At 56.1% G+C, this 15,719-nt stretch overlaps 1 protein-coding gene and 1 non-coding gene across 2 annotated transcripts; both read right to left on the reverse strand.

The window, feature by feature from the left end:
* Nucleotides 1-1,935: 1,935 nt before the first annotated feature.
* Nucleotides 1,936-10,995, reverse strand: EEF2 (eukaryotic translation elongation factor 2). The gene is given in 15 exon segments (NM_001185044.1): nucleotides 1,936-2,628; nucleotides 3,004-3,136; nucleotides 3,214-3,396; nucleotides 3,604-3,957; nucleotides 4,794-4,901; nucleotides 5,342-5,600; nucleotides 5,954-6,149; nucleotides 6,293-6,431; nucleotides 6,760-6,873; nucleotides 7,359-7,464; nucleotides 7,712-7,890; nucleotides 8,287-8,498; nucleotides 8,586-8,767; nucleotides 9,691-9,905; nucleotides 10,910-10,995. Coding segments are annotated over 15 exon segments (2,577 nt in total). The 5' UTR covers nucleotides 10,913-10,995; the 3' UTR covers nucleotides 1,936-2,434.
* LOC118150374 (small nucleolar RNA SNORD37) lies at nucleotides 7,976-8,041 on the reverse strand. Its single transcript, XR_004738481.1, has one exon. It is a non-coding gene; the product is annotated as a small nucleolar RNA SNORD37 (small nucleolar RNA).
* Nucleotides 10,996-15,719: the final 4,724 nt, after the last annotated feature.

Here is a 15,719-nt window from a genome sequence, read left to right on the forward strand (position 1 = left end):
CTCACCCCTATAACGAAGATGGGCAGCTCTCTTGACATCATGAGTTCGAGACCAGCCTGTCCAACGTGGTGAAACCTGCTCACCTAAAAATACAAAAATTAGCCAGACAGGGTGACTGGCACCTGTAATCCCAGTTGCTCAGAATGAAGCGTAAGTCACTTGAACCCTTGAACCTGGGAGGGGGAGGTTGTAGTGAGTAGAGGTCACGCCACTGCACCCCAGCCTGGGCGACAGAATGAGACTCACCCTCTCAAAAGAGTAATCGAAGTTACCCCTTGCTACTGGGAAATGTCAGTTCTGGCCCCAATTCAACTGGGACAGCCACACCAAATCTCAGGTACACCCGCATGTGGGCAAGGCCTTAGCTGAAGCTTAGCCTTGGCAGTGGAGGGCCAGAGTGGCCCCTCCCTCTCGCCAGGAACCCACAGCACTACTCCATAGTCCCCACCTGCCATCCTGAGGACAAAGAAAAAGGTGAAAAATGATGTTGACCTTCTTCTTACTAGTACTGACGAGACTGGGCCTACTAACATCTTAGGCACCACTTAAGAGAACAAATGAGGCTGGGTGTCACAGCTCACACATGAAATCCCAGCACTTTCAGAGGCGGAGGCAGGAGGACCGCTTGAGCCCAGGAGACCCTGACCAGCCTGGACAAGTCAGACCTCATCACTACGAACAAGTAAAATTAGGCAGGCACAGTGGCTCACACCTGTTAACTCACTGAACTTTGGGAGGCTGAGGTGGACAGACTTGAGGTCAGCTCAACACCAGCATGGCCAGAGCAAAATGCCCTCTCAAAATTAGCTGGGAATGGTGGTGCGTGTCTCTAGTCCCAGCTACTGGGCAGACTGAAGCAGGACTGAGTCCAGGAGGTGGAGGGTGCAGTGAGCTGGCGACACTACTAGACCCCGGCCTGGAAGACAGCGAGACCTTCCCTCTAAAATAATGTTAAAAAGGCAGGCCGTGGTGGCTCACGCCTGTGATCCCAGCACTTTGGGAGGCTTAAGTGGGTAAATCACTAGGTCATGAGTAGACCAGCCTGGTCAACGAGGTGAAACCATCTCTACTAAAAATACCAAAATCAGCAGGGTGTGGTGGCGGGTGCCTGTGGTCCCAGCTACTAAGGAGGCGGAGACAGAAGAGTGAGGTGGAGGCTGCAGTGAGCTGACTGCACCCCTGACAAGAACAAGACTGTCAAAAAAAAAACCCGATGGGTTTCCAGGAGCTAGTCAGGACTAACATGACCAGTGAAACCTGATGAACACAACTTGTGAGCTCAGCTAGGTGAGGTGGCTCACACCTGCAATTCAAGCACTTTGGGAGGCTGAGGCAGGCAGATCACAAGGTTAAGGGTTTGAGACCAGCCTGGCCAATATGGTGAAACCTCATCTCTACAAAACTCAGCTGGGAATGGCAGCTGGTGCCTGTAGTCCCAGCTACTCGGATGGCTGACTGAGGTGGGATGCTTGAACCCAGGTGGTGGAGGCTGCGTACACCAGCCTAGATGACAAAGCAAGACTCTGTCTCAAAAGAAAGTTTAAAAGCAAGCAGGTGGGTTTCTAGCAAGCTCGTCAGGACCACAGAAACTTTGATGGCAGAGAGCTTGTGAGCTCACGAGCAAGTCGGAGGGTCGCTGAAGCCTCCAGATCCTTCCGGGAGCTGCACGGCCCACGGAAACACAGTGACCTCTTGTAATCTAGTTCTTTACCACGCTGATCCGACCTCCTTCAAGTGTGCAGTAGACCCACGAGGCGGGCAGCTGCTTCTCTGAACGACACAGGGGTAGGACATTCTCACCATTCCAGAACGTTCTAACAGAGGCAGCCCCAGGCTGCACCTAACTAAAGCCCGGGTCCCCTTCCAGGTTCTGGTGAACGCTGTGCAGGGCACCCCTGCTCCCCTGCTCAGACAGTGTAATAAAGACCCAGCATGGAGTCACCACCATAGCAGATTTATTATTCCAATGGCACTGGTACAAGCTGGAGGTGTGCATGGTGACGCCACACAGAACTTCCTGCCTGCCAGAAATCATCTATCTGCTTGTCCCTTTCCCCTTTCTGGGGCAAAAGCCACAACGGGCCAATTACCCAAATAAACCTCTTAATGCGTTTGTTAAATTTGTTTGGACATCTGAGTTTCCCTCTGAAGAAATGGAAAGTGTTGGGTGTCCCATCCCACCTCCCCCTCCCCCACAGGCCCAGTAAGTCCCTGCAAAGAGGGCATGTCTGCTGCCTCTGGACTCTGGAAATAAATATCGAAAGAAACAGCATCAAGTGTCGAGGTTGAGTGATGGCGCGCAGCGGGCCCCAGAAACCTCAGGGGAGCGTCGCTGTGTCGGGACACAGTCTCCAGGTGTTGTCTGAGAACGTGAGGACGTGGTGCTGTGGGTGCTGTGAGTCCCCGGGGTGGCAGATGCTGCAGGAGTTGCCGCCTACAATTTGTCCAGGAAGTTGTCCAGGGCCGGGATGCCTTCCTTCAGGCCCTTGCGCTTTCGGGTCTCTGCCACCACCTGGCTGGGGCGGCTGGTGTTGTCGAAGGGGTCTCCAGGCAGGATCTGCCAGTGGTCGAACACGCACTGGGGGAAGGCCTGACCGCCCGTGTTAGACCTCAGGTCGGCGGTGAAGCCTGCAGAGGGAAGCAAGAGGCTCACTGGGCCGCCAGGAAGGTGGCAGGCGGGAGAAGATGCTTCCTCAGCCAGTCACCCTGCAGACCAGAGACTCAGCCTGGTGCCCAGCACTTCACCAAGGGCCTGCTCAAAGGCCCCTCCTGGGACTCATGCCCCTGATCATTCTGGACGACTCTGTGCCAACAGCTCAGCTGCTCTACTGGCCGAGTCCTTCTCACCCTGAAGATGAGAGTGCCCTCCCTGGTGAATTGAGTGATTTTGGGGTCACATGCCCCATCGGCCACCTCCTTTAACCCCCTGCTCAGCTTAACTGGGCCTCTGTCCCACCTCCCTTGCTTGCTGGGCTCTGTGGGCCACGCCAGGCCGGAACTCACCGAAGGACTCATTGACGGGCAGGTATGCCTTGACGACAAACATGGGGGTACCGGCCACCTGAGACTCCTCAAACACATGGCCCCGCTTCCTGTTCAACACCCCATAGATGCCACCGACCACCTGCTCTGGGCACTGCCGGAGTGGAAGAGATACTGTCAATGGCCGTCAGGCAGGACAGGGGCAGGGGAGAGGCGGGTGGGGGGCCTCACCTGGATCTCCACCAAGTAGATGGGCTCCATGAGGCGCGGCTGGGCGGTCAGCACACTGGCGTAGAGGCAGCGCCGCGCCGTGGGGATGATCTGACCACCCCCGCGGTGGATGGCGTCGGCATGCAGGGTCACGTCATGGACGTCGAAGCGCACGCCCCGCATGTTCTCCTCACAAAGTGCACCCTGGGCAAGGGGAGAGCCGCCGTCTAGGGCTGAATGCACCCTGGCTGTTGCCCTCCCTCCCCATGCCAAGCCCTGCAGGTCTCCACTAAGGGAACTGGTCTTGCCCACCTCAGCCCCAGGGTCCCTTGTCCCAGAAGGCAGGACCCTAAGGTCCCTTCAAGACGCTGGAAGCATGGGTGTGGCCTGCCTATGGTGGCTGTGCCTCACCTCCTTGGTGGCCCACTGGAAGCCGGCCACCACGCTGTCCTTGATCTCGTTGAGGTACTGCACGCCCTTGGTGATGTCGGTGAGGATGTTGGGGCCGGTGCCGTCGGGCCCAAAGCACCAGATCTTTCGGGCCTCAGCCACATCCCACTCGTACTTCTCAGCCAGGTAGCGCGCCCGCTGCTTGAGCTCCTGGCGGGCAGACACCTCACCCTTGTCAATGTCCTCAGCCAGGCCATCGGGGAAGGGCCGTGCCTTCATGTACAGCCGGTTGTGCTTGTTGGGGGACTTGGAGAGACAGAGCACGTTGGACTCTTCACTGACCGTCTCACGGTAAGAGACGACAGGGTCAGATTTCTGCAGAAAGAAGAAAAAGGTCACACACCTGCCTGGAGAAAGCAGGAACTTAACACGCAGAGGCATCCTTAAAAAGATTTTCTCAGCAAGGCAGACTTAATACAGCCTGGCAGAGTCACACCAGTCAGAATCAAGGTGTCAAGTGATGCACCGGCAAACGTATCTCACCGCCACCTGGGACAAGGAGCAGGGCTCCACTGAGCTCTCCGGCACAGACAACCATGGGCTTGCCCAATTCTAAGCATCCATGGGCGAGAAACCAGGTCTGGAGCAGGCCTGGCCCGACCGCACTGAGCATTTATGTTTGTGGACAGAAGCCAGTGGGATGAGCGGTCTGTGAGGAACTCAGTCGGCTCCGCTGGCTGGGCACGGTGGCTCATGCCTATAGTCCTAGCAGCTTGGGGAGGACCAAGGCAGGTGGATCACGAAGTCAGGCGTTCTAGACTAGCCTGGCTAACATGGTGAAATCCAGCCTCCAATAAGCATACAAAAATCAGCTGAGCGTGGTGGCAGGCACCTGTAATCTCAGCTACTTGGGAAAGTGAGGCGGGAGAATCGCTTGAAGTCAGGAGATGGCAACTGCATTGAGCAGCGATGGCGCCACTGCGCTCCACCATCCAGGACTGGAACGAGACACCATCTCAAAACAAAACAGTCCCACTCGTCTGCAGAAGACCCTAATGAAGACCAAGGCCAAAATCAAGTCTAGGAGCCTGTGCAGAGCCCAGCTCAGCTTTAAAGCTGAGAGTGGGATTGAGTGCCCAGAACGCAGTGGAAACAGACTGTCTCAGCCTGGGGGGCACGGGGACAGCCGATCACTGGTGCTCCAAGCTCACCTTGATGGGGATGCAGGCATGGTCCTCTTCTAGGTCCTTGAGGCAGATCTCCAGGTGCAGCTCGCCAGCACCCGCAATGATGTGCTCTCCGGACTCCTCGATGATGCACTGAAAGGGACACGTGTCAGCAGCAGCGTGGGGTGCGGGCTGCGGGGCTGGGAATAGGCTCCCTGGTTCCCTTTAGCTGGGGAGAAGCTGGACTCTAACAGGACAAGATTTCAGAGGAAGGTGCTGGGATCCTGGGACCATCGGAGACAGCACAAAGCCCAGACACTTTGTGCTGCTTCTCAGTATGAACTGAAGAAACCTAAGACCACAGGCTACAGTGCACATGCGCAGAGCAGCCTAGGAGAGGGTGGTACTAGGCAGGAGTACCCATCTATAGGACTTCCAGCTTCGAGGCATGATCCCCACTCAAGCAGTTTTCCACACAGCTAGGAATCCCTCCTTTCCAATCTTATAACCACAGCAATCCACACAGCTACAGACGAGGCCCTAAGCTGACCCCCTCCGAGGGTCTACCCACAGCGAGTGCACTCCGCGCCCACCTGCACCATGGGGTCGGACTTGGCCAGCCTCTTCAGACCCTCCACAAGCTTGGGCAGGTCAGCCGGGTTCTTGGCCTCCACGGCCACCCTGACGACGGGGCTGACGCTGAACTTCATCACACGCATGTTGTGGGCATGCTCGAAGGTGGTGATGGTGCCCGTCTTCACCAGGAACTGGTCCACACCCACCAGGCCCACAATGTTCCCACAAGGCACATCCTCGATGGGCTCCACGTAGCGGCCCATCATCAGGATTGTTCTGGGAAGAAGCAGAAGGCCATGGTTCTGCTGGATCCTCTAGGTCCAGGGTGGGTACCTCCCAGAGTTGGTGGCCCTCCTGCCTGGTCCCAAGGCAGGCAGCTGCCACAAGGCCCCGACTGCTGCGTGGGGGCTGCCAGGAAACACATCCTCTTTGGAGTTAACTGCTGCCCTCTCCCTGGGTATGGAACAAGACTGCTGCTACCAACTTGGAGCCCAGGGACACAAATGAGCTAAGGTTTGCTATGCTCCAGGGATTCCCCCGCTAGGCCATGACGACAAAAGCCATGACTAGCACAAGTGTCACCCTGCACTCCCTCGATGCTCCTGACGGGCCATCACCCAGCCACTCACCTCTGGATGGGCTTCAGGTAGAGGTCCTCCTTCTTCCCGGGGGTGTAGTTTGGCCCCATGATCCTGACCTTCAGGCCGGTAGAGACCAGCCCCGAGAAGACCCGTCCAAAGGCATAGAACCGACCTTTGTCGGAGGTTGGCACCATTTTGGAAATATACATCATAAGGGGGCCTTTGGGGTCACAGCTTTTAATGCCTGACAAACAGAGGAAAGCCAGAGGTTCATTCCAGCTCGGCTCGTCCTTTTGGAACCCCGCAGCCCAAGCAACCTTGGCAATGTCCAGTCTTCCGGCCACAGCCTCAAGCTGCAGCTCAGGCCTGGCCCCCAGGACCACATACCCATAGCAGCCTCGTCGTCCGGGGGCCCCTCATACAGGAGCTCACAGCGGTACTTCTGGGCTGTCACAGGGGAGGGCAGGTGTATGGTGATCATCTGCAACAAGGCGTCTCCAGCGGGCAGCCAGCGGCGCATCACAGCCTGCGGGGCAGAGGACAGCGCGTGAGACACATGTGACGCCCAGGACAGCCCCGTGCACGAGCCAAGGAAGCCCAAGTCAGGAGCCGCCTTCTCCCCCAGCACGCCCCTCCTGGAAGGCAGCAGAGGCCAGGCACACACCTGCCGAGGCCCTCACCCACACCTTTCCCAGATGGGGCTGGCTGCTGGGATGTGACCTCAGCACCACCCAGAGCCTAAAGGGGAGGCCGCCATTCCTGCCCAGCTGAGGACCCCGGCCCCGGGCCTGCGCTGTCGGAGCACCGGAGGATGCAGCATGCACTGCCATCCCGAGGCCAGGCCTGGGCCGCACCTTCAACAGGGGTTTGCCTTCCTTGTCCTTGTCCTCGCTGTCCAGCTTGATATCCAGCTTCTCTATCAGCTTTGCCGTCTCCTCCTTCTTGAAATTCATGATCGCATCGAACACCTAAATTCGCCCAGAGACAAGAAAGCACGTTTGGGAACAGCCCGAGGACAGCTGGTGCTGATTCCTCAAGAGACCTGGGCCAGCGCGAGGGCAACGCAGGAGCGGGAGCAAGCGTGGCCTGCCACCAGGGCCAGCTGAGCAGATCAGGACCTGGAGGAGACGCCATGGAAGAGCAGAGAGCCCATTCTGACTTCTAGACGAGTGCACAGCCCTAACTTAGCCACTGAATGGTCACCTGTAACCAAAGCCCCTGGTCATCCACCCCCGCTTAACAGGGCAGTCCCAAGGCTCTGGCCTTGCAGTCCAGATCTCGGGAGAGGAGCCCTGACTCCACCTCAGTTAGGAGCTGTGCCTCCTGTCTCACGCCTGCCCCATGGGGAGATGGGCCCAGTCGGCTGACAGGGAAGCAAGGGAGCCCCCACATCCAAGGGCCAATAGTCCCACTGGCACACAGCGCAGGGTGCTGGTGCAGCCCTCCCACCTACCTTGAAGATGGGGTCCAGGATCAGCTGGCAGAAGGTGCGAGGCAGCTTCTTCCCATCAGGGCTGCTGGCGGACTTGCTGAACTTGCCAGTGGCGGGGTCAAAGTACCTGGTGGGCAGAAACCAGGTCAAAACAAGTCAGGGCTGCCAAGGGGACATGCTTGGGCAGGACTGTGGGGCAACTAATGGGCTTGAGCCGCACTGTGACCACACCACACCACACCCCTACAACTTGGGCAGGGCTCTGTAGGGTGACTGGTGGGCACCAGCCGTGCTGTGAATACTGCACCATAACCCTGCATCACTGCCACCCCCTCAGGTGTCAGCAACTCCCCACCATATCCCGTGGGGCTCACCTGTCACCCCACAGCTTCTTCATCATGTCCTCCACTTTCTTGGCCCGCTCGGCAGGCCCCAGCTGGCCCTCCCCCTTGGCAGCAAACTTGGCCACATACATCTCGGCAAACTGCTTCAGGGTGAAGGCCCACCCGTGGAGGCCAGACCCGAAGCCCACAGTCCCAAGGACAGGATCAATCTGAAAGCATGAGAGGCAGGAGGCAGCAGTGAGCAGCGGCCCTGGGCAGCGCCGGCAGCTGCAGGCCGAGCACCAGGGGTGCAAGTCTCAGACACTGGATTTCTTCAGCAGATATCAGGTCAAAGTGAAGAAATGGTCAGTCATCACGAACAAGGGGCCAGCCCCGCCTGGAGTCCCTCCACCACCCAGGGGCGCCGTTCCCTGAGCCCATCGCCTCTGGCTGCCCAAAGATCAAGGGCTAGTCAGGTCGGTTTAGAACATGCCAGCCCCCTTCTCTGTCACCCCATTAATCCTGCCAATGACACACTTTTGGTCCTTTCAAGTCTCCTCTGTCTCCCAACAGCTCCTGAAAATCCCGCTGTGGAAGCACACGCAGCCGGGGAAGGCCGTACGTACCATGATGTTGCCCATGGGGCCGCTCTCGCCCTCGCCGTAGGTGGAAATGATGACGTTCACATTCTCCACGATGCGCTGGAAGGTCTGGTAGAGCTCCTCGGGCTCCAGCTGCAGCTCCAGCAGGGCGCGGTCCATCTTGTTCATCATCAGCACGGGCTTGATGCGCTCAGCAATGGCCTGCCGCAGCACCGTCTCGGTCTGCACGCACACGCCTGGGGACGCAGGGGACCAGGCGCGCTGTCATCCTCAAGCTGGGACAGCCCCGGATTCTGGGCCCTGCCTCAGGACTCCATGCTTACCTGACACGCAGTCCACCACCACCAAGGCGCCGTCAGTGACTCGGAGGGCAGCAGTCACCTCCGAGGAGAAGTCCACGTGCCCGGGGGAGTCAATGAGGTTGATGAGGAAGCCAGCGCCATCCTTGCTCTGCTTGATGAAGTTCAAGTCGTTCTCCGAGAGCTCGTAGAAGAGGGAGATGGCACTGAGGGAGGGAGGGAGGGACCGGTCAGGGGACAGGAGCCACACCTGGCCCACGGAGGCTGGGATGCTGTCAGAAGTCAGGCTGCTCCTCCCTCCATGACTCATCCCTGGAGAGGCTCCCACAAGAACCAACCCACCCTTGTCATTTGCCTCTGCAGTCCTTTCTCCCCAAGACAGGAAACTCCTGGTACAAGCTCCATAGACAGCTCCTCAAGAGCCAAAGTCCGCCTGTCCAGACCCCCCTCCCAGCCGACTTGGTTCCCCAAGACTCATCACGCCCAACTCAAAGTAACAAGTAAAAGACCCAGCTAGACAGCCAAAGCCTCCAGAGACTCCAACCCTTCCCTACTCATTTCTCCCCCACCTCCAGCAAAAATGAAAAGCTTAAGTGGAAAACCCTCACACTGGCACCAACCCAGAACTGAAAGGTGAGAGCAGCTGGGGTCACTGAGCTCTGCTCTCACCTTTCAGACTCACCCTGCTCACATCAGGGGCCAGAAACTGTCATGAAATAAATGCTGTCCTGTGCAACACAGGAGTTTCCCAGCACTCCTCATGCCAGGAACGCCATCCCCTTCCGAGTGTGACAGACAGGAGTTTCCCAGCATCCCTAGTGCCAGGAACACCCTCCCCTCCCAGACGTGACAACAAATCTCCAGAAATTTCAGGAGCAGAAAAAAGTCCCCCAGGGAGGGAGACCAGAGTTAAGCTCCCTCCTCAAGACACCCCTCCAGCTCCCAGTCCCCTATCCCTGGGCCTCTCCAACCTGTCTTGCTGGACTGAACGTCACCCATTCTTCCCAGAAATGAAAAAAACCAAGGGAAACAGACACTGCCTAGTCTCCCCCCCCCCGACCCTGGCCTGGTGGCCTCCAGCTACCAGGCCAGCACCTCCTGCCAGGGTGCAGAGGGCACGGGCGCTCACGTTGACTTGATGGTGATACAGCGCTCCTGCTCATCCTTCCGGGTGTCAGTGAAGCGTGTCTCCCCGGCCCGGGCAGAGGCGATGATGCCAGCCTTGCACACCAGGGAGTCTGTCAGCGTGGACTTGCCGTGGTCCACGTGGGCAATGACAGACATGTTGCGGATATTGGCCTTCTTGTCCATGATGGCGCGAATCTGGTCTACCGTGAAGTTCACCTGGGCAAGGAGGGGAGGCTCAGACAAGCTCGCCACTCCCAGGAACACAGCTTGGCATGGAGCATTCAGTCCAAACGGAACACCAGGCCCAAGGCCAGGAGGGGGTTGTCGCTAGAGTGCCCCAAGGCCATCCAATCTTGCCACCCTAACACCCCTTGGGAATCACCACGAAATCTCCCAAAGAACCACCGTTAATAGGGGTCATTCAGGATTGACAACCCAGAAACAAAACTCCTCGGGAATAAAACCGGGTGGCAACGCAATTCCTTGATACCAAACACGATGCTAAGGAGTGTTTAGGGTCAAACGCATAAGGAATGGACCCGCTCCCAAAGCCCCCTCCCTCCACGTTGTCACCAGGCCACCCAGGCTTCCCCGAAGAAAAAGCTCCATTATAAAATGCCAGGTCACCCCCCCAGCAAGGGGGATGATGAGACAAGACCACCCAGCCGGAGACACAACGCGGAGCCTGAACGGCCCTAAGGCACCAGCCTACACCTCGTGTCTCAAATACAGACTGCACGTCTGGGAGTCACGGGAAGGACAAGCGCCTAGGGCCGACGGCAGCGGGTATTGGGAGAGGAAAGCGGGCTTTGCTCGTTCTGCCATTTCTCTGCCGCCCCTCGTCCTCCGGCAGAAAATCGATCTCAAACTTGCGGCCCGCGGGGTTACATAAGGCGCTTCCCCGTCTCCCCGCTTCCACCGCGGCGCCCGCCATTACAACACCTGCCACATCATCGTTCCCCACCCCCACCCCCGCCGCTACCCCAGCTCCAGCCGGCTCCAGGCAAGGTTACGGCGTCCCCGGAAGCGGAGAAGGGGCTCGGCGAACAGCGCGGCGCACAGACATGGCGGCGGCCGCTTCCCCAGCCCCGGCTCCTCCGGTCCCGCCGGCTCCACGTCTCCTCCAGGCGCGGACAGCCCCAGCGTCCCAGACTAGGCAGCGTCGGCCCCGCGGAGGCCCCGCCGCCGTTCTAGAGCACCAGTGAGGCAGAGTTACTCACCATGGTGGCGGATGGCGGTGGATTCTTCCAGGTAGATCCGAAAGAAACGAGTCGCGCCGATTATGGCGGCGACGACGGCGGAAGAGAACGCTGACGTCAACACTCAGCAATTTATAGGCGGACGCCGGTTGGGCGGGTCATGTGACCGCTCTGCGGAGGCGGGGCGAAGCGTCGCCGCGCAGGCGCACGGGGGAAGGGTCTCCTGTTGACCCCTTCAGCGCCGGCACGGCTGCTCTTGGATACAGACTGGACGTCTCGGGGGCTGTTGTGGTCGCCCTTGGTGTGCAAGTCTTCAGGTGCACAAAGCAGAGAGCGCCGTTTTAACTGAGAATGAAACCATAGCAACGATATTAGCTTGCAAAATGTCCAGCACTTCTATTAAAACCCCCATGACAAGCTGAAGAGAGTCTGTGGATTACACCCAACTCATTTTCCAGGTTTGGCCATTGTTATGTAAGACGATCCTCCCGGGAGAAACCAAGGAAAAAGGACACTCGCGACCAGTCCACTGTTTTTGCAACTCCTTGCCTGTAATTATTTCAAAACACAAAGCTTTATAAGGGGCCGGGCGCGGTGGATCCGTAATCCCAGCACTTTCGATGGCCGAGGCGGGTGGATCACCTGAGGTCAGAAGTTCGAGACCTGCCTGGCCAACATGGAGAAACCCCCGTCTCTACTAAAAATACAGGAAAATTCGCTGGCGCGGTGGCAGGCGCCTGTAATCCCAGCTGCTCGGGAGGCTGAGGCAGGAGAATGGCTTGAATCCAGGAGGCGGCGGAGGTTTCAGTGAGACGAGATCGCGCCATTGCACTTCAGCCTGGGCAACAAGAGCGAAACTCCGTCCCGGAAAAAAAAAAAAAAAAAAAAAAAAGGAAGAAGCAGGCATCGAAATCACTGATCCCACAGATGCATGCTGAGCTTCTCCGCACCAGGCATTGTGAGGGGTTTTGTAGAAACAGCAGTGAACACCTTGCTAGCTTGACTACACTGCGTGTTTCTTCTAAGAGCTACCAGGATTTATCTGTGCCTCAGTTTCCTCGTCTGCAAATCGAGGGTGATCAATACCACCCTATTGTTTGGGGGAGAGTAAAACAAACTATATCTAAAAGAATTAGCACCGTGCCTGATATCCAACGCTCAATAAACGCTATTTTAATTAGCTAACATTGCTATTAATAAAAGTTACTTATGTCAGGACTGTTTTACCATGTCCCGGGCACCCCGGCTAAGGGCCTTACTGGCGCAACTTCATTTTCTATTTCATTTCCTCTCCAGGAGGCGGCGCAGGAAGACTGTTCAGCATTTGTGTCCTAATCTGACCCTAAGAAACAGTTGAATGTATTTCCTATCTTTGGCTCGAGGGAATGAATTGGCGTTCAATGAGTATCTCTATTCGCTATGAAGAGTCCAGCCAACGTTTTGCACGTAGTAGGCACTCAGTATTTCTGGCACGATGCAAACGAATCCCCTGCGGTAAACCTTTCCCTAAACTCACTTTGTGAAACAGGAGAGCGACCGCAGTGTTCTTCCTGGGCTGGGAGAGGGGGAGGTGTGGGGACCACAAAAAGAAATGCAAATTCCAGGCTGGACTCTAAAATAAACCTGAACATGCCTCCCCCTTGCAGATGCTTCGGGCACTGTGCTTTACAAAGCGCCATCAACCTTGGCTTTCATTTAATCGATGATTGATCTTGCTATCACCATTTAACCCAGGGGAAAACTGAACGGATTGAAATGCTCTGAAAGGCAGAGGGAGTGGCAGAGAGCAGAGGTGAGCGCTAGGGGTTCTTAACCACCTACACCTGTGTCCCAGACGTGTCTAATATTGTTACAAGGCAAGCGCATGCGCCATTTGGGGAATGAGGGTTTTTTTTTTTTTCTTTTCTTTTCTTTTCTTGAGATGGAGTCTGCCTCTCTTGCCAGGCTGCAGTGCCGTGACGAGATGTCAGTTCACCACAACCTCCACCTCCCTGATTCAAGCGATTCCCCTGCCTCTGCTTCCCGAGTAGCTGGGATTACAGGTGCACACCACCATACCCGGCTAATTTTTGTGTTTTTAGTAGAGACGGCAGGTCACGATGTTGGCCAGTCTGGTCTCGAACTCCTGACGTTGTGATCCGATCCCCACGGCCTCCCAAAGTGCTGGGATTTACAGGCATGAGCCACCGCGCCCAGCCTGGGGGATGAGTTTTTAATCTGGTTTTGCTTTCTTAATAAAATCCTTTAAAGACCGGGCGCGGTGTCTCACGCCTGTAATCCCAGCACTTTGGGAGATCGAGGCAAGCAGATCACGAGGTCAGCAGTTCAAGACCAGCCAGGCCAACCCAGCGAAACTCTGTCTCTACCAAAATACAAAAATCAGCCAGACGTGGTGGTGAGTGCCTGTAATCCCAGCTAGCGGGGAGGCTGAGGCAGGAGAATCGCTTGAACCTGGGGAGTCACAGGTTGCAGTGAGTCAAGATCAGGCCACTGCACTCCAGCCTGGGCAACAGAGCAACACTCTGTCTCAAAAATAAAAAAAATAAATAAATAAAAGAGGCCGAGCGCGGTGACTCACGCCTGTAACCCCGGCGCTTTGAGAGGCGGTGGGAGGATCACAAGGTCAAGTGCTCCTCTCGAGCCAACACGGTGAAACCCCGTCTCTACTAAAATTACAAAACTTAGGCAGACGTCATGGCAGGTGCCTGCAATTCCGTTTCAAAAAAAAAAAAGGGGGGGGTTGGTGGGGGAGGCTTGGATCCCGGAACTTAATAAAAAAAGGGTTGGATTTGTTCTCATGTGCATGGATTGCTTATTGAAAAATTCGAATATCATGTAATTTAAAAAAGTAAGGAGACAGTGTTAAGGGAAGAACGGAGATTTTCAACCCCACAGCTGCAGGGGGGAAGCCAGGTGTTGGCAGGGAAGGATCTATCCCCATATTCACGAATAGCAGAATCCTGGGGTACCACAAGCAGCCACAGCTGTAATAAGTACAGGAATAAATACGGGCTGGGTTTGAAGGGTGGGGACCAAGCATCAAATTCACCTCTGCAGGGAGGCTCCGCTGCGCATGCGCCTGCTGCGGCGCCAGGAGGACCCAGCGACGGCAGCAGCGACCCCTGCTGACCGGCAGTCGCCAGTGCACGTGGACGCCTCTCGACACAGCATTTTTTAAATTTTCTTTTATTTATTTATTTTATTCTTTTGAGACAGAGTCGTGCGCTATTGCTCACTGCAACCTCCGCCTCCCGGGTTCAAGCGATTTTCCTGCCTCACCCTCCCGAGCAGCTGAGATTACAGCCGACTGCCACCACGCCCGGCTAATTTTTTTGTATTTTAGTGGGGGGGGGGTTTGCACCATGTTGGCCTTGCTGGTCTCAAACTCCTGACCTTGTGATCCGCCCGCCTCGGCCTCCCAAAGTGCTGGGATTACAGGCGTGAGCCACCGCGCCCGGCCAACGCTGCCTTTTAATTACTTATTGATCGCGTACCAGGTCCTGACCTCACTCCCCTTTTCTTTCTTTCTTTTTTCTTTTTTTTTTTTTTTTGAGACGGAGTTTCGCTCTTGTTACCCAGGCTGGAGTGCAATGGCGCGATCTCGGCTCACCGCAACTTCCGCCTCCTGGGTTCAGGCAATTCTCCTGCCTCCGCCTCCCGAGTAGCTGGGATTACAGGCACGCACCACCATGCCCAGCTAATTTTTTGTATTTTTAGTAGAGACGGGGTTTCACCATGTTGACCAGGATGGTCTTGATCTCTTGACCTCGTGATCCACCTGCCTCGGCCTCCCAAAGTGCTGGGATTATAGGCGTGAGCCCCCGCGCCCAGCCCACCCTTTTCTTTCTTTTAACCTTTCAAGCTTTTATTCATTCACTGCCCTTTAAATCAAATCCTTCACCTAACCCACCCACACCCTGGGCTTTGGGTGGGCTCCTTCACACCCGAGAAAACAGGCTCAGCAAAGTTAAGGCGTTTGCCCAAGGTCGCAGAGCTCTGGGCGACAGCAAAACTGTCTCAAAGGAAAAAAAAATTGGGGAAAACAAAGCCAGGCGTGCTGAGTTTACACTTAGCTTCTGCCCTCTCTGGCTGTGTGACCTTAGGCGAGTTACTCAACCTCTCTGAGCCGCAGGTGCTGCATGTAATGTATTGAATCATAGCAGAAATGGTTTTATAGGGCTCTTGTGAGATTTAAAGAAATTAGTAAGGCCAGACGTGGTGGCTCACGCCTGTAACCCCATCACTTTGGGAGGCCAAGGTGGGCAGATCATCTGAAGTCAAGAGTTCGAGACCAGTCTGACTAACATGGTAAAACCCCGTCTCTACTAAAAATACAAAATTAGCTGGGCGTGGTGGCGCACGCCTGTAATCCCAGCACTTTGGGAGGCCCAGGCGGGCGGATCGCCTGAGGTCAGGAGTTCAAGACCAGCCTGGCCAACATGGGAAAAGCCCATCTCCACAAAAAATACAAAAATTAGCTGGGTGTGATGGCACATGCCTGTTATCCCAGCTACTTGGGTGGCTGAGACCTGAGAATCCCTTGAACCCAGGAGGCAGTGGTTGCAGTGAGCCGAGATCATGCCCTTGCACTGCAGCCTGGGCAACAAGAGCAAAACTCCATCCAAAAAAAAAAAAAGAGAGAGAGAGGGAGAGAAGGAAGGAAGGAAGAAGGAGGGAAGGGGAGGAGGAAGGAAGGAAAGAAGGAAGGAGGGAAGGAAGAAGGAAGGAGAGAAGGGGAAGGAAAGGAAGGAGGGAAGGAAGGAAGGAAAGAACGAAGGAGGGAAGGGGAGGGAAGGAAGAAGGAAGGAAAGGAAGGAGGAAGGAAGGAAGG

This window comes from Callithrix jacchus, chromosome 22 (genome assembly GCF_049354715.1).
Source record: "Callithrix jacchus isolate 240 chromosome 22, calJac240_pri, whole genome shotgun sequence".
Classification (NCBI taxonomy): Eukaryota; Metazoa; Chordata; class Mammalia; order Primates; family Cebidae; genus Callithrix; species Callithrix jacchus.